A 27,558-nucleotide genomic window follows, 5' to 3' on the forward strand; every position below is an offset into this window, starting at 1 on the left:
GAAATTAATCCGTTTCGTGAGGCTCTTCGTATAGCGGTTTTTTCGTCTTGCGAAGCAAGCCCATTGACAGCTTAGCGGATTAGCGCTATTAGCGGCTTTTAGCGATCAGCTGTTAAGTGGCTTATCAGCGGATCAGCTGATAAGTGACTTAGCGGCTTAGGAAAAGGGGGGGGGAAGGGGAAAAACCCCGCAGGAACTCGCAAGACATTTTCGTCTTGCGAAGCAAGCCCATAGGGAAATTCGTTTTGCAAAGCACCTCCAAAACGGAAAACCCTTTCGTCTAGCGGGTTTTCCATCTTGCAAGGCGTTCGTCTTGCGGGGCACCACTGTATAGTAGTGGGCCAAAGTAGATGTGAGATTGGGTTCTGTCTGGTACTAGAATTTCTCACAGGTTTCAGTGTTTATCCACCTAGCCCTACAAAGAACACCCGAAATGATTTTATTTTCATTTTTTATTCCTTTGCGTGAACCTTCTGCAAGTTCCACTTAATACTCCAGTATATCAGAACAGGATTGAACCGGTGTTGGAGGGTTGGGTAGGTGAGTGGTTGCAATAGGGAGGTGCTGCGTTGCCATTTGACTTTTCTGTTTTCAAAAATGGGTGAAATGGTCATTGTTTCGTTTTTATCTCATCCTTTACCTAGACAGCTCAGGGTAGCTGCACACACCTCTCTTCTTCCCCTAGCCCTGCGGGATAAGTTAGGCCTAGAGACAGGGATTGCCCCAAGGTTAAAGTCCGGCATGTAAGATGCTCTCTTAGCAATTCATTTCACTTCTGCTTTGCTCAATCCCCAGCATCAATTCCCTCAAGCTTCACATCTGCCAGCAATGTGACTTGAGGATGCTTTCTTTAGTTTTCATAACAGGCCTTTATATATTTGGGTATTTTCCCCCATTACAGTGGTGGGAGGGGAAGCACAGAAGGACACCTCACATCCAGTCCCTCACATCACCCTATAGCATGAACTCCTATAGTAGGGAGCCTTTGGCGCTTGTAAGACCAGTGTGCCATGTTGCACAAGGAGGCTGCCCAAGTGAAAAAGTTCATGGAAGGAGGTGGAGCACTTGCAGCCAACTAGTGCAGTAGAAGAATGTCTTGTTGCCAAGCACCAATCTTTTCTATCTCTCATTCCACAAACTTGGTTGCTGAATTCCCTGCTTCCCTCAGAATGTTTTATCCCCAGGCTTGTGTTACCTGTGCTGGGCACTACTTGTGCCTAGAATAAGGAGCTGGGCTGCATCCATGGCTGGGCCAGCCATGTTCCCCAACAGCCACTCACTGAGCACAGACAACTGAAGAGGAGCCCCTGGACATGAACAGCTGCTCCTGCCAGGGAGCAGTCGATTTGTGGATGGAGAGGCCAGGGCTAATCTGGCTCCATGGCAATGGAAATGTTACCTTTTTGTGTGTTTTGTGTTTGTGTGGTGCAGTCAAAACGGCACTAAAGTCAACAGGTGTGTTTTAATTGATTGAAGGTTTGGGATCATACCTGTGTACATAATCCTTTTTTTTTTTGTCTTCTCCTACTGGACAGGATTGTGAAGACTGGATCTGTGGAATGGTATTATGAGCATGTGAAATCTCGTTTTAAGCGGTTTGGAAGTGCTAAGGTGATGCGGTCGCTCTACGGAAGGATGACACATGGACAGAAAATGAATCCTACCTTGCTTGGTATGGGCAGGGGTCTGGGGGGGGTGGTCCTCTCAGTATCTTTCTATACAGCACTCTGAAGGTTCCACAGAATAGTAAAGGTAAAGGGACCCCTGACCGTTAAGTCCAGTCATGGACAACTCTGGGGTTGTGGCGCTCATCTCGCTTTATTGGCCGAAGGAGCCAGTGTACAGCTTCCGGGTCATGTGGCCAGCATGACTAAGCCGCTTCTAGCGAACCAGAGCAGTGCACGGAAACGCCGTTTACCTTCATGCCAGAGTGGTACCTATTTATCTACTTGCACTTTGACGTGCTTTCGAACTGCTAGATTGGCAGGACCAAGCAACAGGAGCTCACCCCATCGTGGGGATTCGAACCACCGACCTCCTGATCGGCAAGCCGAAGAGGCTCTGTGGTTTAGACTGGGTACCAAATTAACTGTTGCCACAAATCACAATAATTACATCTGAGTAGCCACAGTTTGTTCCCACACATTTGGAGTGAGTGACGTGGCTCCAAAGTTAGAGAGTGTGGTTTCTCAGCTGGCTTGAATCCCAGCACCTTTGCTTTTAGAAATTAATCACCACTGGTGAGCGGTTTGGAAAAAGTGAATTGCAATGAGCTGTTTGCCCTTTCACTTAATGCTAAAATTAGGGGCACTCACTTGGAAGTTAACTGCAGTTGATTTAAAATTTATCCAGCAACAATTTTTGAAGGCAGAACCATTTGTTACAGTTCCTGGTAGCAACCAATCTAGTGTTTAGGGGTGTCGTTAACATTAACTATTGAGAGATCGATGGCAAATCTTCCTGGAGCATCTGAAGGTGGTCTCTGTTGAAGAAAGTCAAAGGAGGCTCTTTAGGAGCTATGCAGGTATCAGGTTCCCCACAGGGAACAAAATGCATAAGACTGGCCGAGCTGCCATCTGTGAAAACACAAAAATTGGTGATTGCCCAGATCTGTTTTATTTTTGCAGGCCAAGTAAAACAAAATGTCCAAATAAGACATTATAGAAACAAGGCTGGAGATGAACAAAATAATGGTAGTAACAACAACCACTTCTACTTCTACTACTATTTCAAGCAATTATTGTCAGGTTGTGTACACACTCATCTCTCTGCAGTTTTCAAGTGAACAGTCTTTGCATGTTTTTGTGTGCTTCTAAAAGTCATGATGGATGGGAACAATCGTACCAAAGAAATGAATGTGTACCATCACCTGCCAGCCAGTGTAGTATAAAATGCCCTCCCATGAAGCTGATGTTCACCATTTTGGGGAAAACGTAATTGGCGCAGCAACCATTACATGCATGTTTTTCCTCACAGAGCAAATGGCAATTCACGGACTGAATTATTTGGGGAAATGAACCAGACAAAGGGTTGAGACCCACTAATTCCCATTGCTGTGATGCAGGTCCAGATTGCCCCAACCCTGGATGAAACTGCAATTTGCCAAAATTTAAAGAAATGAGAGGTCTGATGACAGATATTTGCCACCTTGCCTCATTTGGCCCTCAGCTGTGAGGGAGATACTTCAGAACACACTTATTGTTGGCATCCGTCTGTCTCAGGAGACAATGGAAGAAATGCAGACTAAACAGGCCTCTCTGGGCTCATCCACACTTTTGCTTCTCCCTTCCTTTCTAGGCACAGGTCTGAGTGGTTTTTGGTTTGTCCCACCACTTTCCCCAGGAAAAGCTCACTGTTGAATCAGAACATCAGTCTGCAAAAAAAACCAATTGACTTTGGTTCTGATTTAGCGGTGGGACAAGCAGAAGTGTGGACAAGCTTTCTTTGCCTGGCTGTCCTCCAGGCCTGCCTTCTTAAGAAATAGCCAGTGAGCCAGTGTTGCATCTTTAAGGCTGGACATTTCATCCTTAAGTCTTGTGCAAGAAAAGTGAAACCTGATCCCGATACGTTATTCTGCTCATGTGGAAGTTTGTGCAGCCTCTTGCTTAAGCAGAAGAATCGCTATAGGCCCTACCTTTTTAGCACTGTGTGGCTGCCTTGTGGAAGACTGCTGATGGTTATTTTCCTTCTGCTTAGAATTCTTTGAACCCAGTCCAATAGATCTGTTCTGCAGCTGGAACATAATGACTTGCTGCTGGCTTCCCTGGGTCACATTGACCTCCAGGGTTCATTCCAGTGAAGCATTCTCTAATATGGCCAAAGCTTTCTGATGGCTGAAACATTTGCTTCCGGCTATGAAGCCTTGTTTTGTCTATTTGTCTCGCTATCTTCCTTTTCTGTCTGTCAAATACTGATGCAGTAGGCTAGCCCATTGGGAGCCACTGTGTAATGAAGACCTCACAGTTTGTGTTACCAAACGCATCACTGGAACCTATATTGTCTATGTACTTAGGGAGACTCCTTGCTTATCCAAGAACTCTAAAGCAAATTAGAATAAAATGTGGAATATATAATGAACAGCATTATTGAAAGTAATATAAAAAATAATAATTCTGGAAACCTACAAACTTAACAATAATGATATGTTTAGGAGAATCTCAGATTCTTTCTCTCATGCTTGTTAATTCCCCCACCCTCATTAGATCTGTAAAAGTTTAATGTCTGAAACTGAAATCCAAGGCACTCTTAACTTTGGAGCACATCTTAACCCAGTGGGACTTAACTTTGGAATACATGCACATTATCAGGCCTGAAAGTGTGTGCATGTGTGTGCATAATGCATTTTGTTTCTATTGCTCATACCTGCTGAATTGTACCTGGCCAATAGATGGCAGTCTTGGGCAGTCTTGCAGGTTTGTCATGTGAAAGCAAGCTGCCATTTACAAGTGACATTTGGAAACCTCTGGCTCATTAAGGAAGAAGGTGTTTCTATGGGTCTTCCTTGTTTTCAGCATGGGATCTTTGGGAAAATTTGTATCCCTGTTCACTTTTAAAATGACAGCACATTAGTTTTATACAAAATCATACCAAAATCATGCCAAGGATGGGGTCATTTACATTAGATCCTCCTTCATTTGACTGGTGATATCTGGGGTTTGGGATCATTAATAAGCAGAGATCAATATGATTAACAGAGCACCCTCTGATTCTGTCATGCTGACAGAGTGACAGCAGACTCCTCTGCAAAGCAAACCAGGGAAATCCACGCTGCTCTGTTGCCCCTTGGTTATGGGTCTGTTGCAAAAGTTGGTTATAACATATCAGGTGCATTATATTGTACTCATACAAATGGCTTCATGCAGGGCTGAAATAACCACCCTCAGTTCTCCATGCTATTTTGGCATGGGCTGCATTTGTAGCCTGATGCTGATGTCCTGGTGCCATAGCATCAACCCAGGACCAGGGGAACAGCATGATGTTGCAGGATGTTGCTGGTGGTGACCCCAGTTATTATTCCACCACATCTTTGTGTTTGCTAGCAGACCGGGTTATAGGAAAAGCCTACAGAGATATAAATATCCTGTATACATATTACATGTGTCAGTGGATGTTGATTGAAGTGGAAATCAGGCACAAGTAACTGTTTCCTAACAGGAATTGCCAACCTAAACCTGAATTATCCCTACAAATGGTAGCTCCTCTCAAAGCCAATACAGCATTTTCTTAGGAACCAACTTGCATGTGACCACAAGCTTGTTGGTTTTCAGTCTAAGCTGGGGCTCCAGGCTGATAATAGATGCTATTTTTAATTGTCTTTACATGCTCAAAGGGATAATTATTCAGCCCTACATCAGACTTACTGCAAAATATGTTTTAAAAGTATTTATGTTGCATTTTCTTCTTATTCTAGGTCTTCATGACAGAGTTTATAGCTTGCCAGACATCAACAGTAAGTGGCTTAAAACAAACAAGCAAACCTATACACCCTGCCCCACCAAGAGATGTCAGGATTGAACCTGGAACCTACTGCAGGCAAAACAGATATTCTGCCACGGAGCTATGGTCTGTCAAGGACAGAGGAAGGGGACTAAACTGGCTTTGGCATCCCCATAACATGGGAACAGCAAACATTCAGGCCACAATCTGAGCCACTTACCGTATTTTTCGCTCCATAAGATGCACCTAGTTTTTAGAGGAGGAAAACAAGAAAAAAATATTCTGAACAAAACAGTGGATGTATGATTTTTGTGGTTCATGCTGTGGCCACAGACATGTAATCTGATGGTGAATTTGGGGTGACCCAATGCAAAAATCCTGAGGATCCATGTGGATTCGTGCTTTGTAACCACGTTTTTGCACCATTGCGGCCCCACGCAACAGTGGGTGCGTGATTTTTTTGGTGCAGACTGTAGCCATGGACATGCTATGTGATCTAGGGGTGAATTTGGGGTGACCCAATCTAAAAATCCTGAGGATCCATGGGCTTTTACCTCCCCCCTCCCAGGCAGCCTCCACCAGCATCCCATATCTCTCCTCCGATCCCACCGATCAGCTGTTTCCTTTCAGCACTCCCTTCCCTCTTGTTTGCTTTAGTGTCTTTTCCTTAGCTGGAGCAGTTTTTTGCTCCTCCTTTTCTTCTAATTTCTCTCCTTATTGCTTTAGTCTTCCTGTTTTCCCCCTTTGCAAGTTTGCTCCCCCCTCCCAGGCAGCCTCCTTTATCTCTAGCATCCCTTATCAGCAGCTTTGTTTCAACACCCACTTCCCTCTTTCAAAAAAAAGAAAAAGAAAAGAAAAGTGCATGATCTGCTTTTTGCCCCTGGGCAATTTGTCTCCAGGGACCATGCATTCGCTCCATAAGACGCACAGACATTTCCCCTTACTTTTTAGGAAGAAAAAAGTGCGTCTTATGGAGCGAAAAATACGGTACTTGAAAGTGAGCTCCATTGAACTTACTTCTGAGTGAAATGCCTAGGATTGAAACAAATGCTGTGCATTCAAAAAATCTATAATAGCAATGATCAGAAATGAGGATAAGGTGGTCTTAGGCTGAGTCAGACCACTGGTGCCTCCTTCAATATGCAACCCTTTCCCAAAATCTCAGAAGCTTTTCCTCATCTTTGGAGGAGAGCCATAGCTTAGCTGTAAGCGCATCTGCTTTGCATGCAAACAATCCCAGGTTCAGGGCCAAGCAGCTCCTGGACTGGCAGAGAGGCCTTCTCAAATGTTGAGCTGCTGCCATGGCTGGACCAATGGTCTGACTCTGTATAAGGCAATTTCCTATATTCCTGTGTCTTTCCTGCTAATACCCTTTCTAGTGGAGATGGCTGACACATTCTGAATGTAAAGCATGCATTCTCCTGCTAAGCTACAGCCACTTCCTGAGTGGACCTCACATGCCTGATTTGACCGACCTGAGGGCCCATCTCTTTGCTGCCCAGGTGACTGCCACTTCTACAGTGGGAATGAGGACAGTGAGGAGGGAGAGGCAGAAGATGCGATCGATGGTGGAGAAGCAGAGTGCTATGCAAGGGTAAGGGCACCTGAGAATGGACTTTCTTCCATGTTAGCACTGGGAGCTCATTTATATATCACGCTGGGCCTTCTTGAATGAAGATATTACTCCTTTTTCTCTGGGAAAAGGCGATCTTTCTGCTTTTGATTTCTGATATAAATCTCATTTCCTGTGGAGTCATTTATTGGAGCCCTCGTGCCTCAAGCTGGCTTCTGGGTGATGTTGTCTCATTTCTGTGCTCACAGGCTCTAGGAAGAATCTAAATTATACCTCTGCATCCACTGAAAATGTAAAAAAAGGAAACCCACCATTTTGCCCTTCTATAACCATTTGTATGGAGTGTGCAAAAGCTGTTGAATGAATGACCGAGTGTTAGCCAATAAAAGTTGAGTGATCTTGAGTCATGGACCTAGGCATGAGCCCAGTAGGATAGCCTCACCCATATAAATGATTTATTTTAGCAAGAATTGTTATTTAGGTTAGGAAAAAATTCTCACTGAAATCTTAAATCCTCAGATCCAGATCTTTAACTTCAGCTTTGGCATTTCAGTATATGTACAGTGGTACCTCAGGTTACATACGCTTCAGGTTACATACACTTCAGGTTACAGACTCTGCTAACCCAGAAATAGTGCTTCAGGTTAAGAACTTTGCTTCAGGATGAGAACAGAAATAGTGCAGCCACAGGACAGCAGCAGCGGGAGGCCCCATTAGCTAAAGTGGTGCTTCAGGTTAAGAACAGTTTCAGGTTAAGAATGGACCTCCGGAACGAATTAAGTACTTAACCCGAGGTACCACTGTATAAGGAAATCAACATTTGAATAAATTCCAAATTCAGAGTGCAGAATGCTGGATCGGAATGTTTTTGTTTGAACTTATTTCTGCCCTTTTGGGGGAAGTAAATTGTTTTCAAATGAGTGTTTGCATGTTTTCTATATAAATCTATATGGAATAGCTCTCAGCTGCCCCTGTTCCTTATTGACCTGAAAAGCATCCCATTAGGAGAGAACAGCAGGGCTGGACTTGAACTCTGGCATAGAACTAGGGAACTGTGAGGAAAATCCCCTGCAGAGCATTGCATGGAAAGTAGCAAGATGGTTACTAACCTTTCCAAGAGACCTGTGAAAATATTTCACTATCAACTGTATTTACAATGGACTCTGGTTTCTTAAACTCTCTGTGCTTTCTAAGATGCGCAAGACCAAGCGCCTGCTGTCTGTCCATCCCTTTGATTTTGAAATGGACTCGGAATATTCTTCTCAATCTCGCCGGCAGTCTGAGCAGCTCTCTCCTGGGAATGAAGGTCTTCAGGTACTACGGTGGCGTGCATGCCTTCCTGCTCGCTTGCATCATCCCTGGCACCTCAGAATTGCTCCCCTCCCTCATTCTTCTCATTTTCTTGACCTTTGCTAGCCCAGCTTGTTGTACAAGCATTTTCGTCTGCCCTGTGAAATGTATTAGTGAAAGCTACAAGTTGGAAATAGGCTAGAAAGTGAGAGAGCAGATTCAGATGTCAGGAGGCTTTTGTTTGTTGTCACTTTCTGACTGTAGCATCAAGCAGTGAGTTGCAAATGTGACTCAGCCTTCAGTGATGGAGCACCACAGATTATCACTTCCATAACACACACACACACATATATATGAGTTTAAATTTTTTCCCATGGGGAATTATTTGAAACACAACGGCAGTAAAACATCAGGTATTACATAGAAAGCTTCATACAGTCCTATTCATGCTTTTGGTAAGCTGTTTAGGATCTCCTTATGTTAACTCAAGCACAACACTTCAGTGTAGACTGTTCACGCATTTAACAGCCACCTTGAGACTGGGATGCGGGTGACGCTGTGGGTTAAACCACAGAGACTAGGACTTGCCGATCAGAAGGTCGGCGGTTCAAATCCCCGCAACAGGGTGAGCTCCCATTACTCCTGCCCACCTAGCAGTTTGAAAGTACGTCAAAGTGCAAGTAGATAAATAGGTACCACTCCGGCGGGAAGGTAAATGGTGTTTCTGTGCACTGCTCTGGTTCGCCAGAAGAGGCTTAGTCATGCTGGCCATATGACCCGGAAGGTGTACGCCAGCTCCCTCAGCCAATAAAGTGAGATGAGCGCCGCAACCCCAGAGTTGGTTTACCTTTACCTTTGAGACATGAAGTGGGAATTACTATTTTTCCTCTTGGCAGCTACCAGACTGACTGTGGCTGCACATTGGAAACCTCCTCCTCCTCCTCTGCAAGCCCTCTCAGAGTTTCCCACTCACCATCGTGATTTGGGGGGTGTGCATGCAAAAAAAAGATCATTTCAATCAGATGTGGTATCAATTCACCACATATATAACCAACACTGAGGAAGTGCCCCTCCTCCAGACACTTACCTGTCAATGAGAGATCAAACTGCCTCCTTGTCGATGCTGATGGGCACTGTTTCTTCTTAGAGCTTTGCGGGATTTCCCGGTACCAAGGAAGACCCCTCCCAGAGGGAATCAATGATTGCCGAAGCTGACCTGGCGGCAACGTTCCACCACCTCCTGCAGGAGCAGGGGCAGCACCTGCCGGCCCCTGAGCAGGAGTTCAGCACCGAAGTTCGGCTGACCGTCAACTCACAGCCTAAAAGCCTCGAGAGAACTCCCAAGGCGGGTAGGTTCTCCTGTAGCCAAACACCCGAGGAAATGCCTTCTCAGCACTGTTTATTTTAAGAAGAGCTAAAATATTAAATGTACAGCCTTTTGTAGATTTCTGTCTTTTAGAGTGAATCTAATTTACATGCAAAAATCACGTATCTCAGAGGATACAGAGGGTGACCAGGCATATCCCTAGGAAATGGTTGCAGAACAACATGGATCTTTCTTGCCGAATCTTTCCTGCCAAAGTGGAACAAATACCACACTAATATGTTATTAAAAATGAGCCCTGCTGCAATGGACTATGTGAACTTCTTTTGAATTTTCAGATCATTGCTGTAGTTACGATTTATGCTCATTTACATAAATACATTTGACTAGAAGACCAGGAGGAGCATAGTTCTCCAAGAATCAAACATGATTTCTGTAATGATACTTAGCAGCAGCAAACCCTCAGTGCCACCCTGCCAAAATGGTGGAAAAAAACAAAAGAACCCCCGCCCTGCCAATATTATATATAATCAATATATATAATCAATATATTAAAATAAAAAGGAAAGATGTCACACTAAAGCCTCTTTCTGAAGACACTTCAGATATTACTTGAAATTATCAATTAGAGTGAGAGAAACAAATTTGTATTATTTGTGTGTTTACACCGGGAGGGGGTCTTTTTTATTTTTAAAAATTAAAATATTATTTTTAAAATTGCATTTTGAAATGGTTATACTGTTACTGTGAACCATTCCTCTGCTGTGCTAGCAGCCACTGAGCTTGCCGAAGAAGAGGGAGGTGTCAGGGCCACAAGGCCTGGGATAAGTTGGTGGCCCCCAGGATAAAGGATAAGCCACGCATCCCAGGCCAAAACTGCCCCTGTGCTGTCCGTACTTCAGACTGTGGGGAACTACATGATGAAATATTCCCTTCATGAAAAGGAATTCCTAAACTGATATGACAATAACAGCTTCCTTTTGGGTAGCGTGCATCATGTTTCCTATGCACAGGAGCTGTTTAATTTACATCATTCCTCCTAATAGCAAAAGTGGCTGGTTAAGAGTCTGACAGTCTGCAAGTGAAATGGGACCTCCCAAAAATAAGGGTGTGGCACCCAAACACTTGGGGGAGCACTTCTCCCTAAATTAAAATGTTAATAATAAGTTTAAAATAATGGAAGAAGAAGAAGCAAACCACCAAGCCCATCCTAAGAAGGATGAACCAGTGTGGTGTAGTGATTAAGAGCAGTGGACTCATAATCTGGTGAATCGGGTTCGCTTCCCCTCTCCTCCACATACAGCTGCTGGGTGACCTTGGGCCAGTCACACTTCTCTAAAGTCTCTCAGCCTCACTCACCTCAGAGTGTTTGTTTTGGGGGAGGAAGGGAAAGGACAATGTTAGTTGCTTTGAGATGCCTTCGGGTAGTGATAAAGCAGGATATCAAATCCAAACTCCTCCTCCTCCTCTTCTTCTTCTTCTTCTTGTTCTCCTCCTTCTTCTTCGAGTTTCCTGGCATGTATGTAATGTTGAGTAGTATTTTGTTTTGCAGAGGGGAGAGGAAGCAATGACAGACGGAGTGATACTTGGAGTATAAATTGTAGGGGAATTGGTAAGCCCCGATAGTTTATACACTAAGTACAGTGGTACCTCTGATTGCGAATGGGATCCATTCTGGAGGCCCATTCGCAACCTGAGCAGAACGCAACCTGCGTCTGCGCAGGTTGCGATTCGCCGCTTCTGCGCATGTGCGTGACGTCATTTTGAGCATCTGCGCATGCGTGAGCGGCAAAACCTGGAAGTAACCCGTTCTGTTACTTCTGGGTCACCACAGGACGCAACCTGAAAAGATTTAACCTGAAGCAAACGTAACAAGAGGTATGACTGTATCCTGGAGGGGGATTAGGATTGTGGGGGTGGTAGCTGTGAGGTGAAAGAACTCCAGTTCAGTGGCATAGTGTGGATTGACAGCACCCGGGGCAAGGCAAGTAATTTGCGCCCCTAACCCGCCACCGCTGCCAGCTTCTTCTTGCTGCTGCCTGGGCTGGTCAGGTGTGGTTCTCTCCGGCGCTCAGCGCTGCGCTGGGCGTCCACTGCACTGTCCCTCCCCCAGATAGTCCCTCCCTCGGTCTCTCTCCGCTCCGCACTGCAACGCACGCCTGGCACCCTCCCCCTCCACAGTGGGCGGCGACCCGGCAGCTCGGATCGGATTCGCACAGCCAGCACTGCAGTGAGAGAGAGTGAGTGAGCCAGGTAGGGGCAGAGAGCTGCGAGTGCGAGCGCGCCCCCCAAAAAAATGTTGCGCCCAGTGCGGCTGGCCCCCCCTGCACCCCCCACGCTACGCCACTGCTCCAGTTCCTGCATTTCCCTTTCCCACTCTCTGGAACTCCCCGTCCCCACGGCTGAAATGGTGAATTCTAGCAAACCAGCTCCAAGCCTGACCCCAAGCCCAGTTGGAAGAGACCTCAAGTCCTCCCCCCCTCCCCCTCATGGTTTAAGGCTGGCTAGAACTTTGAGGCTGCCACACCAGCAATTGTTGCAGGTCTATAAACTGTACACACACATCCCTCATGTGGCAGTGCATTCAATTCAGTCTTCCAGTCATAAATGGTACAGACAAGACAAGTTGGCCCACACAATAAGCTCTTGATCTGGAGTGGATTTCTAGAAGGGCAATTGGAATGAATTCATCGCACAGACACTCCAAAAGCATAAGCCCAAGCCATCACCAACAGCCTACAGTTCTGGCAGATGGAAGACCTTCTTTCTTGGCACATGGGGGTGGCTCGTTGTTCGGCAAGGTACAGAACACCATGCAGCAGGACGCAGATAGCTCTTCTTCCTAGGCTCACATTGCCCACCAGAGGTTTGCATTTTAAGTGAACTTATTGTAAAATTGTCTATGGAAATGGATCCCAGTCCAGTTACTCTCAGAAGGTTTTGTTGTGCCACAGGGTTCAGTGCTTTACAGTTACCATAAATACCTGGAAAATGTGATTATTGGAAACTAAATTATCCCTAATGTGGTTTCTCTTAACAAGGTAACAAAACGGAAAAGTGCATGGTGCAGAGATTAGACACCTGCAGCCTCTCAAATGCTGCTCAGTGTGTTCCTCATTTGTTGGTTAGGTAATGCTGCTCAGAGTTCAAAGGCCGGCAACAAACCAGGGCTGAGCTACTGTGGGAAATATGGGGACAAAACTCCAGAACTGTTGACAAGAGCCTTCCCCTTGTAGTCGCAGAGGATCTAAGCAAACTTGAGAAGGGTCCCCTAGAGTGTGATGTATTTGGAGAGTTTTGCATAGGCCACTGAGGGCAGTGGGAGTTTCTGTGAGCCTGGTCTCCTGACTCTTAGCATGGGGCGTTGGGAAGCAATGAATGGAGAGGAGTCATTGCCCATTGGGTGGACTGCGTGCTTCGCAGCATAGCGGGGTTTATCTAAGCACTGTTTCCACAATAAACATTACCCTCCCTCCCAATCCAAAAAGTGGCTTTTTGCTCCACGAGAGAAAACTTTGGGGTACATGTAACTTTCTCTTAATAGGTCAAATTGCCAAAGGAGGTGGGAAAGCACAGGGACAGGGTTAAGCCGCCCCCCACTCTTGCAAACTTTTAAAGAAATAGATAATCTGATCACATATCTCTTTCATCTAGTTTGCCCCTGAAATAATGACCACACTTTTCACATATTTTGATTTTTCTGGGTTGAAAACTGGCAAGCAACAAGCACCTGGCTATAGAAATATTCTATTCCTTGCAATTAATTTGCTTCCAGCTTTTGATTTGTTTAGGGAAGTTTTTATTTTTATTTTTAATGATATTTATTAGAAGTTTCAAAAATTACAGAAAAAAGCAAAGGAGAGAACAACAAAAGATTAACAAAACATACATAACAGTACATCAAAAAAGGGGGGGGGGACACATAAAAACCAATACACCAATAACAATTAAAAAAACCACACATCCAATATTCCATATCTCCATCCTTCATTTATTTGTTTCATCGACCTCCTCACACCTCCCTTTTTGTATTCTAGTTTAGTTATTTGTTTCAGCAAATTCTTTCCATCTTTCTCAATTTTTATTGAGTAATTTGTCTTAACAGTCTAACCTATTGTTTTATTGTGCTTTTAATTCTGTTGGGAGCCACCCAGAGAGGCTGGGAAAACCCAGCCAGATGGGCGTGGTATAAATAAATTATTATTATTATTATTATTATTATTATTATTATTATTATTATTATTTCCCCTGTTTTTGTAAACATATCTGAGGCCAAAGTGAATAAATTGAAACTTCTTCCAGAAAGTTTCAGAAATTAGTAATCTCGCTCAGGTTGCCCTGAAACACAAGATTTGAGTTTTGAGTCTATTGCTCTGAATCCCAGCCTTGTTCTGTTCCCAAAGGCCGTCCCTGGAATGAGCAGCATCCATCCCAGTACTCAGCTGATCTGGACACTTCCGAGGAAGACATGGAGGGAGCGCAGAAGACCCTTGTCTATCAGCCCCACCACACAAAACGCAGGAGCCGAGCCTCATCCCAGGAGAACATAAATCCACCTGGAAATCAGGTAAATAAGGAATTGGACACTGTCCTTCGAAGCGTCTGTCCCTGAAGTAAGGCAAGAGCTGGGGTTTAGGGGTGACTCTTGGCTCAGAGTAAGAATCTATGTCCAGGAGCAAACACAAGATTGCAAGAGTCAAATGCCTGCAAAACAAAATGTTTTTATATTTTTCCTGTTCAAGGTTTCAGAGAAAGCATGCTGCAAAACAAGGAAACTTACTTCCCTTTGTCTTTGATGAGTCTAAACGGATATGAAATTATAGGCTGTAGCGCTATCCCATTCACCCACTGCTAATCTTGTTGCATTTTATGTTCATTAATTGGTTGAATTTTGGTTTCAAGGCATGTGTTTTAAATGCATAGGATTCAATGGATTTCTTTTGGAGCACAAAACAGAACAGCCCCTGTTGATGAGTTGTAAAGTGCTTGAAGTCTTACCTGCAGGATCAATGCTGCTTTATCCATCTCTGAAAAGCTGCAAGCAGAAATGTAGTACCACTTATAAGGAAACGGCAGAAGGTTCTGATTGTCACTCAAACTGGAGATGAGAATACAATTTAGAGAAAGCATTCGTGATCTAACTGATCTCTTTCTACAGTTGTTCTAAGTTTCTGCAACAAGACCAGGAATCTTATGGCCTTTTTTTCTTCCTGTAGACCATAGTGGGGCAACTACTGATCTGAAGCTTCCCAGTTCTTCCACCCCATTGTATAGTTCTTTTTCTCCTTATTTTTATTGGCTTTTTAAAGCTTTTCTATCTCATTCCAGAACAACTGGAAGGAGAAATAGTTTAAGAAAAATACATTGATTAAAAAACAACAACAACCAAAACTATGGCTATACAATTTGGGTGAAATAGGTTTTTACCCCATCTATCCAAAAATAGTTTGGTAAGATTAAAAAGGAATTACTTTCACTGGTTTTCCAGACCAGTAGATTCATTGGTCTTTGGTAAAAAAAAAAAAAAATTACAAGCCTCCTCCCTGTTCCCCTTTAAGTTTTGAGTAAAAGGGATTTTGACAGGTGAGTGGCCCTTCCCATTTATCAAATTTGGCCCACGAAGCAGTTCCTGGTAAGGATCTGGCCCATTGTCAGGGTCCTTGTGTGGATGGATGAGGTGAACTGCAGAACCCCAATTCATTTACACTCCCGCAACTGAGAGCGTTGAAAGTGCCTACCCGGGTCCTTTAATTATTTGTCTGCAAGTCACATGAGAAGCCAGATTCTCTCCTCCAAGAACATTTCCCCTTGAATCCAACTGTTTATAGCTGAAGTTATTGGAGGCCGTGAAATTTTAATTATTTTTCCAGTTTACTCCTTTTGGAACAAAACATTGTCCAGACCCACAAATATTGTTCAAAGCTTTACTAACCAGAACTTCTTCAAAACAGGTACAAAAAACATGGAAGATACATCTACATAATACCATAAGACATACGCCCGTCCAAGGCATAGGTTCATCTTCTTAGAAATAAAATAACTTATAACCAGAGTTGACAAACATAGCTCTCTGTCACACACATAGGTTCCATTAGCCTGAGCTCCTGTTACACTTCCCTCTCCCAGGGAGCCTGGAAACAAAGAAAAACTCTTCCAAGATGGCGAATTTGCAATTGAATGCCTTCATCAAAGTTAAACCCTCAGTTAATTATCAACTAGTTAGAGCTCAGAGAGCTCTCAGGATGCAGCCATGGCAAATCTCCAGTGTTAGCAAGGTGCATTCAGACATTCTCAATGTCAGAGTCAATTAAGCCATTATACTTACACCTACTCACAACTCTCTCTCCCCCCCCCCCAGCCCTCCACCTTCAGCTGCTCTGGCAGCAATTCCCTCTCCCTACTCAACTGATGAGGGAGATGTTCCCCAGCTGGCCTCTGGGCTTTCTCTGCCCGCCATACTGACACGTCTACTTTATTTTTTTCATTTTTGCCACCACCAGCAAAAACAGGGAGGTCCTTGGCTGGGCCAGACCCTTGGCTCAGGTTTAGCCACCTCAGATTTAGAGTGCATTGGGATGGGGAGATTCACAGAAGTTGGGGCTGTGTTTTGCCCTGTTCAGCTATATTTTCATCTTTGAAGCACAGATGTTATGGCCCACTTTTGCTTCTACTTTCCTGGAATTAAGCAGCAACATGTTGTCCCAGAACTAGTTCTCATAGTCTACCACTGAATGCTAAGTAACTAATACCGAGGAACAGGCCCTTCCATCTTTGTTACTTTTCTTACTGAGAAACACACTGCATTTTATCTTTCCTCTAACAATTCGGCTCTTTTCTTTTGGCGTCATTGATTTTTACAGACATTCCCACCTTTTGAAAGCCATCAATTTCACAGCCTTTTATGGTTTTCTGTTGGCTGCCAATGGCTTCCCCCACACTAGGCATCTTGAAACTGATCTCACCAGGGCTCTTGGATCAGGGACAAATCTTGGAGTGGGGCATCTAAGCATCAAGAACTCTCTTCAGTGCTTCCTCCAAGTGTCCAAATCACAGCAGAGCTCGGTCACAGTGACTTGTCACTTGCTAGTCTGACTGATGCAACTGAGTTGTTATTTTTCTCTGTAAAATGAGATTTATTATCTCTTTACCCAAGACCCTTGAGCTACTCGAGAAAACACATGCCGATTCTGCAAAAAGTTAATTATACTCAGATACAGTAAGCATTTAGTGTTTGTAACAAAACAAAACAAAAAAATGAGCAAATTAAAGCTACTTCTATTCCATAACTCTTAGATCTTCTCTTGTCTGAATTTGTTTTATCAAAGTAGCTACTATATGGTGGTCCTCTATAATCAGTAATCTCAGTTACTGAAAAGCTCATTTTGTACTTTTGTATATCTCACTTAGAGTGTTTCGCTATGAAAAGAGCAAATAGTCTTTCACAATGGACATTCCCCATATACCAGGATTCATGTCTGTACCTTCTCGCAACTTTACTTTCCAGCAATGACAACTCGAAACATTTTTCAATCCAGAGCAGACACTAGCCAGCTTCTTGTCTGCTTTAGATTAGACTCCCACAGTTGACCTGGATTTGAAGTATGGAAAGGGTTCTTGCATTCTCTTGAATACTCGCCACCAGCACCACCTCAAATACAAATTCTGGCCATGACCCAGAAAAGCGTGCAGTTATTTCTTCCTGTTCAAGCCACACACCCACTGTGCCATGTGGAAAACTCCTTTTGGAAAGGATGAGACATTTGAAAGGGACTTGTGCCCTGAGCCAGGCTTGCCCCAGTGCTTGGATTTGCCTAAAAAGAGGTAGTTGGGTCTGAATTACTGACATTATAGCCAAAGCTGTTATTAGTTTGGGTTTAACAACAGAAACACACACAATTCTTCAAGAAACTACAGCAGGAATTCACAATGTGCAAATGCAAGGCACGTAAACAAATTTCATTTTCACAGAATCATAGAATTGGAATGCAGGAATAGGCAGTGGTCCCATGCAGGGATCGAACCTGCAACCTTGGTGTTATCAGCACCACCCTCTAACCAACTGAGCTATCCAGGCTGAACTTAACTTGGTGTTATTTTTGTCATATATATTGTTAGCCTTTAAACAGGACACATCTTAAGAGGAATGTTTTTGGCATTAGCGTTGCCCTGAGATATTAAGATCCTTAGCACTGAGATTGTTTTAGCAGAGAGGATACAGCCTCGTTTATACAGATATAGCACATGTGTCAGAAATGCCGTGCTTTAGTTCCAAATGTTTGTAGTCTGCTTTCGTCATGAACTCGTTAAGCCTCACAATTGGGATTTATTAGGAAAGAGCCAAGCTTTCTTTAGCTGTAGAGATTCAAATACTGAGGTCTAATGAATTGTGCTGAGCTAAGGGGGTAATCCAATTATCCTAGCTACCTAAATGGCTTAGTCTTGGCCGTGATATAAGAGATAAGGTGAGTGTAACCCTATTATTCCTGCCGTGTTCACAGTCGGGGGGCAAATTCTGCGCTCTGGAGAGCCGTGCAATCCCTTTGACCTATGGGAGGATTTAAGTGGAAGCAGAACACAAGAGCCGGTCTAAGCATGGTTTCAATTAGAGCCAACTCCAGAACAGAATTTCATTCCTACAGGAAATTCCACTGTGTTTGAAATTTTGTTTCTGCTCCAAGGGAAAAATAGAATATCAGACTCAAAGTTCTGAGGTGTTTCAGTGTAGACAACAAAAATTGATCTGATTTTCTGTCATTGCTCACAGGGGACGTATATTTTGTTTTGTTGTCCGGCAAAATTTTGATATACTTTAAAATTTAAACAGCAGTAGGAGAAACAGCCTTACTTTACTTATCTGCCAAACTTAAATTTTAACTAACCAACCTTCTCGGGCATTGCTTAAACAACCCTCAGATAGGCTCTTAAAACTAGGAAATTTTAAATAAAATTGTTAGGGTGCTTACAGCCACCTCCACATGATACTGAATCCCCTGTAGCCTCTTCCTCCCAGTCTGCTCGGGGCGGGGGGGGGCTCCAATCCAGCAGATTTCATGGGAAACTGAGGTGCAGGTGGAGGGACAGTCACCAAAAATGGCCTCCCCCCTTCCACTGATGGATGCATTTGGGCTTTCAGTCCCTGGAGGCTTTTAAGCACAGCTTGGCTGTCCTGGATGCTTTAGCTGAGATTCCTGCATTGGTGGGGGTTGGACAACAGGACCCTCGTGGTCCCTTCCAACTCAAAGATTCTAGGATTCTGTGAAGGGACTCCAACCAGATACCAACCTTAGCCTTTGCAACAGAAGACTTTTTGCTATATTTGCTGCGAAGGACTCACATGGCAGACTCTGGAATTTGACAGTTTTATCCTGCTTATTACGCAGCTCCCTGGCATAGCCCTTGAAGTGGTTTGCAACAACTTTCAAACAATAAACTGCAATGCAATCTAACAGTGCAAACAGCCATTACCTGAATCACAACACATTCGTGCAAAAAACATTTAGCAGCGATATCCACCCTCTGAAGGAGTAGCTGGTAATGAAAGCTAAACAATGATGAAGCCAGCTATCTCTTGTGTAATCACAGCAAAACAGCGAGAGGCGCCTCTCCTGCAGATCTCAATGCACAGGCAAGCAGGTTTAGGCATTAAGATGCTAGGAGATGCTTACAGGGGTGGCAACTTGATTAAAATGGGGGGGGCAGGTAAGCCCCGCTCCACATAATTGATCACAATACATGGTGCATGCACACCATTTGAATGGCAGTGCCCATCAACTTGGGGTGTGTCCCTCTCAACTATTTTACTGGGGGGCAAAGGGACCTCGGCCCCTAGCAGTTGGCTTCTGCACCTCAGAATTGCATGAGGAGCTTCCGACAAAATGTTGCCGCATTGAGTGCTCAGGTGCTTCGGTCCAGCTGACCAGTCATTTGTTTTTCAGATATACTCAGTGTCATTTCTGCTCTCCTTGGTTCCTTACCGCCCACCTCCCACCCCACAGCAGTCAAACAGCATTCTGTCCTCAGTCATCTCATTTGATGGGTCCCCCCCACCCAAGCTTTCTTTCTGAAAATTTTTAAACTTATTCAAACCTTGGGTTTTCCCCAAACTACCTATACCTGCCACTTGTTTGTGGGTGCGGCCCTTTTGGCTACCTAAGAATGGGCTCTCGGAGCAGGAGTCCACTAGCGTTATGTGCCAGGAAATGACCTATCCAGACAACGCATCATTTGTCTCATATCTCCTTTGCATCCCTGTGCGTCTCTTCCTCTGTCCTTTCCCAGGATACACCGTTCCTTTTCGTCTCCCAACTGGTTTCCCATTTTCCTTCCTCTCAGCAATTCAGCATTCAGGGAGACGGAGCTGGGTGTGCCAACACCCCTCACAAACCCACAACGCTCCCTCTTGCACCACGTGAGCCTCAGGGGATACGGCCTCGGTGTGCATGAGGAGGGCTGTGTGAATGACCCTTATATGAACAGGAAAAAGGACCATGTATTTGGAGGAAAGCTGGGATAGGAATGAAGGAAGGGAAGCACTTCTCATAAGCTCATTTGTTTTGATTCAAAACTGAAAAGGGGCTTTTAAAAATTAGTGGCTGAACTTAGGTGAATAGAATATTCTGACACAAGCTGAACTACAGAGGAGTTTCAGGCCCATGACTGTCATTTCCCCACAGCAGATGGAGGAGGAACCGGCCCATCCCAAAAGATCCCCACCAGCACGGACCACCCATTCCCTCTGCCACCCCTCCCCTCATCTCCTCTCCCAACCCACAAGGGGAGATGTCTCTGGTCTTCATTCAGCCCTGGAAAGGGCTTAGAGAAATTACAGCCAGCAAATCCTAAACTGGAACCATGGCAGAGAGAACTCATCTTTCTGATGCCCTTTAATCTGCCACAAATTCTCTTGTGCTAGACTTTACAAAGTATTTGTTTCTCTGGTTTTCCATCTGAGAGGTTGCCAGCTTCATCTGGTTAATTTGTCAAAAGATTTGATCAATGTTGTGCTTGCTTCTAGCTGGACTCGGTTGCTGAAAACTCACTTCAGAATTTCATGAAACATTGCCAGGCTGCATATTAAGATCCATTAGAAAATATTTTCAATTAAGGATATGGATTACAGCATTACTTTGACCCTAGCCAATTTTACAATCATCTTTCCCAGTGTCCTTTAATCCACTATGCTATGCAGATCCATATGGTAAAAATTATTCATGAGGGAATTAATAAAAAATGAGGCAATTAATCACAAAAGCATAAGAAGCATAAGAGGCCCTACTATAAAAGCACTCAGGGTGTCTATTGTCCTATTATTATTATTATTATTATTATTATTATTATTATTATTACTACTACTACTACTTAGCCGGATGCCAAAGAGAGCAGTGAGGCAATTGGGCAAACAGATTTGGTGGAGGAAGGCTCATGGTTGGGCTGCAACCACAATAAGCCACCCCTTCCTCATTTCATTTTTAAAAAGCAAAGCAACAGAAACAGAATGAAAGAGAAGGAGAATTATGTTTCCTCACAAGTTAGACAAGGCATTGGCACATAAGTATGAATTATCAATTACATTGATGACACTAATAATAATAAGAAGAAGCCTTCATACAAGTATCCCAGAGTGGCTTACAATATAAAAACACAGAAAGATATAACATGGTGTTATTTGCTGTCTGCTTGAGCCCCAGGGCAACAGAGGAAGTTGCCCTCGCAGGTGGCAGCTCCTCTTTTGTCTCCTGTCCCCCCATCTTGAGAAGGAGAGACCTGCATTCAAACTTCATATAAAACTCAAACTTTGGAAGTTATTGGGAAAGGCAGTTTAAACTTGCACAATCTGGACATTCCTCCCTTCCCACTTAACAAATAAAAAACTTTATTGTTCACCTTCCAATGGAACAAGTCCAAGTCCTTGTTATTCCTTCATTCTCCCCTTAAGCCCCCCTTTTAGGCATTATGCATGAAAGTCTGTATTAATGAAAGATGCAGATCTTCCACAGCTGGACTGGCGCTATGTAAGCATTGTTTTCATGGTGATCCTGGGAAGAATATGTTAGCACAAAATGGTCGTAATCTGATACAGCAAACTACAATGTATATTTTCACCAAAATTGCTACTACTCTCCTGCTCTTAAAGCCACCGTCCCAGAATTTTGTTGTTAAATAAAATACTAGTGTCCTGATCCACCAACTGCACATTGCTCCTCTGTAGCAGGGGTGTTAGGGAAAGGAAAGGGGGGTGGGGAGGACTTTGATAAATGAAATAAAACATATGGAAGCCACAAACCATAGAACAGCTTTCTCCTTTACCACATGTGCCTTGATTGGGGTAACAGATTTGTAGTTTTTGGGAACTTGAGTGTTGAACCCTTGTGTGAAAATCCTGAAAAATATTACCTATAAATAATCTGGCATTGTTGAGTCCAGTAATTTCCACTGCACATTTATGGTGTGAAGAAATTTATATTATTCACTTCATTTATCTTCGCAAAAACCTTTTTCCCATTTAGCTCCCCAAAGGGGAGCAAGTTAAAGTATACAAGTTTATAACTGATCTGGAACTTAAATCAAGGCCTCCCAGTCTCAGTACATAGTGTGTCAGTTCATATGGACAGTCTGCAAGTGCAAAAAACCAGGAAAAATAACTCACATTTATCATCTTAAAAAACAAACTCATTTGGGTTATTCTGGTAATATTACAAGGCTTGTCTTGCTATTTTTTAATGGATTGAAATTAGCTGTGCTGCTGTTTTTGCTTTTGTTTTATTGCAGTGGCTGGGACTGCAGATCTGCTGATTTCTCCATCTGGGGGCAAAGGTGGCGGAAGCTATTCTGTACTTTCTCTTTAGCTGCTAAGAAAACTGTGGTGGTGGGCTCTATCCTATGCTGTCATCTTTCCTTTCTCAGATTCTTGACCTGAACAAACGCATGTCAGCTGTCGAGCGCATGCTGAACCGTCTTGAGGAGAAGATCCTGGTTCACCCAGATGAGGTAAACTCAGGAAAGAGGACCCCCCCCCCGAGGTTGTCCATCCTATTATATCATAAAGGGAGTGTTTTGGATATTGTGGCCGTCAGAGAAGACTAGCATTCACTTCCTTTTGGGGAAGAATGGGTGAATAGTTCATCTCCTTCTTCCTCCATTTGTCTGGTCCTCACACACCTCACTGTGGTCCACGTCAACCATCCATTGGCAAAATGGAAAAATAAGAAGATCAGAAAACCTAGAAAACATTAGTTTCCCATCCTGAGAAAGCACCATCTTGGAAGCTGATCACCTCATTCAGAATTCATCATGGAGCACTCTCCTTTCCAAGAACTTGCCCTGACACAACAAATACCAGCACTGACCTAATAATGCATTCAGCTGAAAACACTAACTATGTGAATATTGTTGCAAACAGTGCTGTTTTTCTAGAAAAAGAGGTGCTGGAACTCTCTATGAACACCTCCCTTATTCTTTTAGAATGGCAAAGGTGCTGGAAATCTGTTCCAGTGAGTTGTGGCTGGGGAAGAAGCCCTGGCTGTAACAGGTTTCCTCACCCACTTAGGCCTGCTGCGTATGGTGCACAGACAGGTTGGTTGCTGCCAAATACTAATCTCATGCGCTGGGTACTCCAAACCTTTAGAACAGGTGAGCAATTAAAGGCATGCATTGGCCATGTCATGTGGAGTGAGAACTGCCTTGGAGACGTTGTGCGTGACAGAACCAGCACCAAGAAGGCTGCAGCTGCTACAAGTATAACTTTTCTCTGTGCTTTTAATAGGTGTTTGACACTGTTTTTTGTTAGTGATTTTTTTCAACAGCAGCTATGCTGCCCATTTAATGTACAAGTGGAAGACAACCCCTATTTTATGTCTCCACATTGAAACTACCACACTTAATGGGCAAGTGGCATGGTGTGGTGGTTCTTCATTTCCGCACCACCGAGCTAAATGTTCAGTGAAGGCAAAAAGCTGGACTTTCTTTTCTTCCTTCCTTCTTTCTTTCTTCCTTTTCTGCAAAGGGAAACGTGTGAGCCCAATGAGCATGCTCGGACTGGCTGTCATTGCATTCACGTAACAAGAGAGCTCACTCTGTGGTGGCTATGCCACATAGTCATATATTTATGAAGGCCAGAAAAAGTCCTTGGTCTCTGCAGATTATAATTTATCAACAAAGGAAAACTTTTTCCCAACGTGGCTCAGGTTGCAAAACTTTCCATAGATAGGAGTTTGTAAATATGGGGGGGAATTGCTGTTTGAAATGATGAGTGTTGGTTAGTCCTTGTTTCCAGGCTTTAGAGCTTATCATTTTCACCTTGTGATGCTTACTAAAGAGGCTGCCACTGACTCCGTGGCAGGGTGGGCAAGAACAAATAAATGTAATTTCAGAACTTGCCATGGGAAATCAGGTGGGTGGGCAAGCAAGGCATGGGGCTTGGAGAGGGACGAAAGCTCTCCAAGGCAGACTGGCCAGGGGAGGGATGCATGGAGGTGGACAGGTGGACAAGCGAGCAAGCGCCAACCTGACACCTAGGGGCACCCTCAGCTGGGCAGCCAAGCTGCTCACTTGCCTGCCTAGTCAGCCTCAGCAGGGAAAGCAATAGAACCCCCAGGTTCAGGGACAGTCTACCTCTGAACACTAGGCAGGGCACCATGTTCTTGTTCTGCTCAAGTGGGAAAAAGTCTTGGGTTGGTCCTGAGGCACATTAAAGCATGAACTGGATGGCTGAAGTAAACTGAGTATTGCTGGTCTGTCTGTCTGTCTGTTGCTAGCCTCCAGCTCCTGAGTCCCCTACTGATCCTAGCATAGAAGAGAAGGAACTGAGGAGGAAACTAGAAGAGCTGGCAAGAAACATCAGTGACAAAGCTGTTTCTTCTGATGAAGAAGAGGAGGAGAAGGAGGGCAGAATGAAGCAGGAAGGGTCCATACCAGAAATAAGCTCGTCTAGCGATGACCCGCCTACTGATGCCAAGAAGGTATGGTCTTCCTTGCATTTTGCTTTCTTTTCCTTCTGCTTGTTATATTTTATGGAAAGTAGTCTTCATGCATCTAAGCTAACCTGCCTTCTGGTATGATCAGCCTAACTCATCTAACTAGTTGCTGTAACGCAGGTCTTGGGGTGGATTCAAACCGCCTAATTGTGCATCTTGCAGGTGATGATTGCAATCTCCGCTGAATTTATCCATATGATTGCATGGAGATGATGATTCTGCAAGGGGGGTAGATGATATTCATAATCACCATGTGGGCAATAAGGTTTTGTAAATCCACCCTTAAGTTCTACTAACAAATAACACTTAGGGTCACACAAGATGTGGCATTGGGAGATTTATGAACATATCTCATAGTGTTTGGATAGCAGTCATGTCTATGGCCCTGGGGTATTTGCATTTAATCTTTCCCTCCACTGAATTTCCCCAGTTATTGTCCCATTGGGGCAAGCCAGGCAGGTACCATGTGGGGCAGAGGCAGCAGCTTTGAGGGAGGGCCCTAGTTTCATGATTAGAACAGAATGAAGGAAAAGGGTTTGTTTAATTTTATTTAATTTATGTATTCACTGAATTTATATCCCACCCTTCCTCCTGGGGGTACCTCGCTGATCACTGGATCCTGTGCAATGCCCTCTGTAGCAAAAAGACAGATCTAGGGTATGACCCACAGCATGTTTTGGGGGTGTGATGCATTGCGACAACTCCATGATTGTCCTGGTGGCCATGAAGTCTTGAGTTGGCCCAGACGAGGCATCAGCATGGATGTCCCTCAGAACAAATGCCCTGGGGTTCTCCAACACTGCACTGAAGACCAGCTCTGCCAGCTCAGCCAGCTGGGTGGACTGAACACCAAGATCCCTGTTCTGTCTCTGCTTCCCAACATCCAAATACAAACCCTCATGTCAAGCTCCCAGATGGACTGGCCTCCTGGTGAGAATGGTGGGGGTTTTATGGATCACTGCCATGCTCCCCCCCTTGCTCCTCCAAAATTGACTTGTGCTGCACTGAATATCCAGGTGGGCAAAGCTGGGTAAGGTCACCCACCCACCCTGAGCTCACCCAGCTAGGTCTCTGTCATGCACACCAGATCAGACACTTCATCCACGATCAGATCTGTTCTATTGCGGACTGAGCTGGCATTAAGTAACAGCACCACTAGATGGGAGAGCAGACCAACATGGCTACTCCAGTCTCTGTTGGGGGCTGAGCAAGGGCAGCAAGTGTCAAGTGTCTCCACTCTTCTATGGCAATATTGCCTACCCCCCATTCTATACTTCACCGTCTCCAAGACCCTAATAACAGCAGTCCCCTGAACTCCCTCTGATCCAGGCAGATGGTGCTGTTACTGGTTCCCCCCCAGGACCCCTGCTCAGTCCTGCAACAGGAGAGCTCAAAAATGCATTACCATCCACCAAGCATCCAGCAGATGTATCCATGAATGGGTTCCATGCTCCAGGGGTGTCCATTTTCACTGCCTCAGTTCCATGAGATCTTGCCATTAGCTGCCACCAATCCTCTGGTGGCCGTGGCAGTGGCTGGTGGGGCACCACCCCATGGGAATCGGCCACCCGAGGTGGCTGCTTTAGTCTGCTCTCACCAGGTCACTATCCCTCAGAACTCCCTCTCTCACCCAAGAGGCTGACTTAAGTGCAAAGAAACCATTCTGGTGGTTCCTGGCAATCACTCCAGAATCACATCCATTGTCCTTTGTTGCAGCCCCACTTGGATCCAGGGCCTCCCCAGAACTGCTATTCCACTTTGAAATACCAAGTGGAATCTCTGATCGCTGGCCTCTTGATACCGCATCTAGTTGCACCCTAAAAGCTGGAATCCTAACAATACTTACTGTGAACGAAGCCCCATTTGAAACCTGCAGGACTGACCTTTGAAGAATGACTGGCTGTTTAGTATGTTTACAAAATGGTTCATGCAGATCCTCACTCCATGCATGTTACATATATTGTGTTTCAAGCAAACCGTTAAACTTAATGTCAGCCTGTTATTCTCAGGCATTTGCATGTCGGAGATCAAGGGTTCTCCAACTTCCCATGACTACATATGAGTAAAACAACTAAGAATCTAATCTTAAACACATCTAATACATCTATCAAACTCTGTAGGACATCCTTCTGAGTAAATGTGCTCTATAAGTTTTCAGCTTTGCCAGATCCATTAGCCTAGGCAGGAATGTTATTCTTCTTAAACTGAAAAGCCTTTGCCAAACAAATGGTTTTTGCCATTGCTAAAACACTGCTCTAAGCCATTACTATCTCCACGCAGTGATTAATGAGGCATTTCCATCTCTGATTCCAAGAGTCTATGGACCCGTATTGATAGTTTTGGCCAATATGTGTCTGGTTGTAACACATGAAGGACAAGGAAAGATTCAAGTGTAATTTTAAAATGGAGGAGTGTGTGTCTGGCATCTTTGTGAGCACTTTTCCTTTTGAGGGGCTACATTAACACAAAATGCAAAAAGTTGCATTCCTTTGGGTTTCTAATGGCTTCTTTGTCAATCCTGCCCTGTTTGATTGTTTCCGAGTCTCATTCTGCCCCTCTGAATGGACAGTCATAGCACTGATCTTGAGCCAGGCTCTCTATATCACTCTGTGAAAGGCGACTTTCATCTTCATCTAAGAGCAGGAGCCTTTTTCTCATGAGATCTTTCATGTTGTTCATCTGCAGCTTGTGGGGTTGGGCTAAAAGATTTTCAAAAATGTAGATACTCGGAAGAGAAAATGATGAGATGCTAGTGAGAGGGGTAATTAGTAGATATTTGAGATAGGTTAGTGCCTCTTACAAACACACAAACATCCAATTCAGAAATTGCTCAGATGAACAGAAGTATTTTTTCTTCGTATCTGAACTTAAATTAAAATTAGTGTTTTGAACATCTGAAATATCCCTCATTATCCTCCCCTCCCAGGCACTCATTGCTGCATTTCAAAGACACAGCAGTATTT

General features: G+C 44.2%; 2 protein-coding genes across 3 annotated transcripts in view; one reads left to right on the forward strand and one right to left on the reverse strand.

The window, feature by feature from the left end:
- LOC309340142 (uncharacterized protein) overlaps window positions 1-27,558 on the reverse strand; it is a gene marked incomplete at its 5' end in the record, with an annotated part of 166,873 nt that overhangs the window by 54,900 nt on the left and 84,415 nt on the right. The gene's annotated exons all lie outside the window — the stretch shown is intronic.
- Window positions 1-27,558, forward strand: part of MLPH (melanophilin) — a 60,611-nt gene that overhangs the window by 10,777 nt on the left and 22,276 nt on the right. For both annotated transcript variants that reach the window (XM_081877037.1, XM_081877038.1), the window contains exons 3-10: window positions 1,536-1,672; window positions 5,411-5,449; window positions 6,939-7,030; window positions 8,204-8,323; window positions 9,447-9,648; window positions 14,027-14,190; window positions 22,527-22,610; window positions 24,377-24,580. In XM_081877037.1, the coding sequence (XP_081733163.1) occupies window positions 1,536-1,672; window positions 5,411-5,449; window positions 6,939-7,030; window positions 8,204-8,323; window positions 9,447-9,648; window positions 14,027-14,190; window positions 22,527-22,610; window positions 24,377-24,580 (1,042 nt within the window). The remainder of the gene's footprint in view (window positions 1-1,535; window positions 1,673-5,410; window positions 5,450-6,938; window positions 7,031-8,203; window positions 8,324-9,446; window positions 9,649-14,026; window positions 14,191-22,526; window positions 22,611-24,376; window positions 24,581-27,558) is intronic.

This window comes from Podarcis erhardii, assembly GCF_964252035.2.
Source record: "Podarcis erhardii genome assembly, chromosome: 1".
NCBI classification, from domain to species: domain Eukaryota; kingdom Metazoa; phylum Chordata; class Lepidosauria; order Squamata; family Lacertidae; genus Podarcis; species Podarcis erhardii.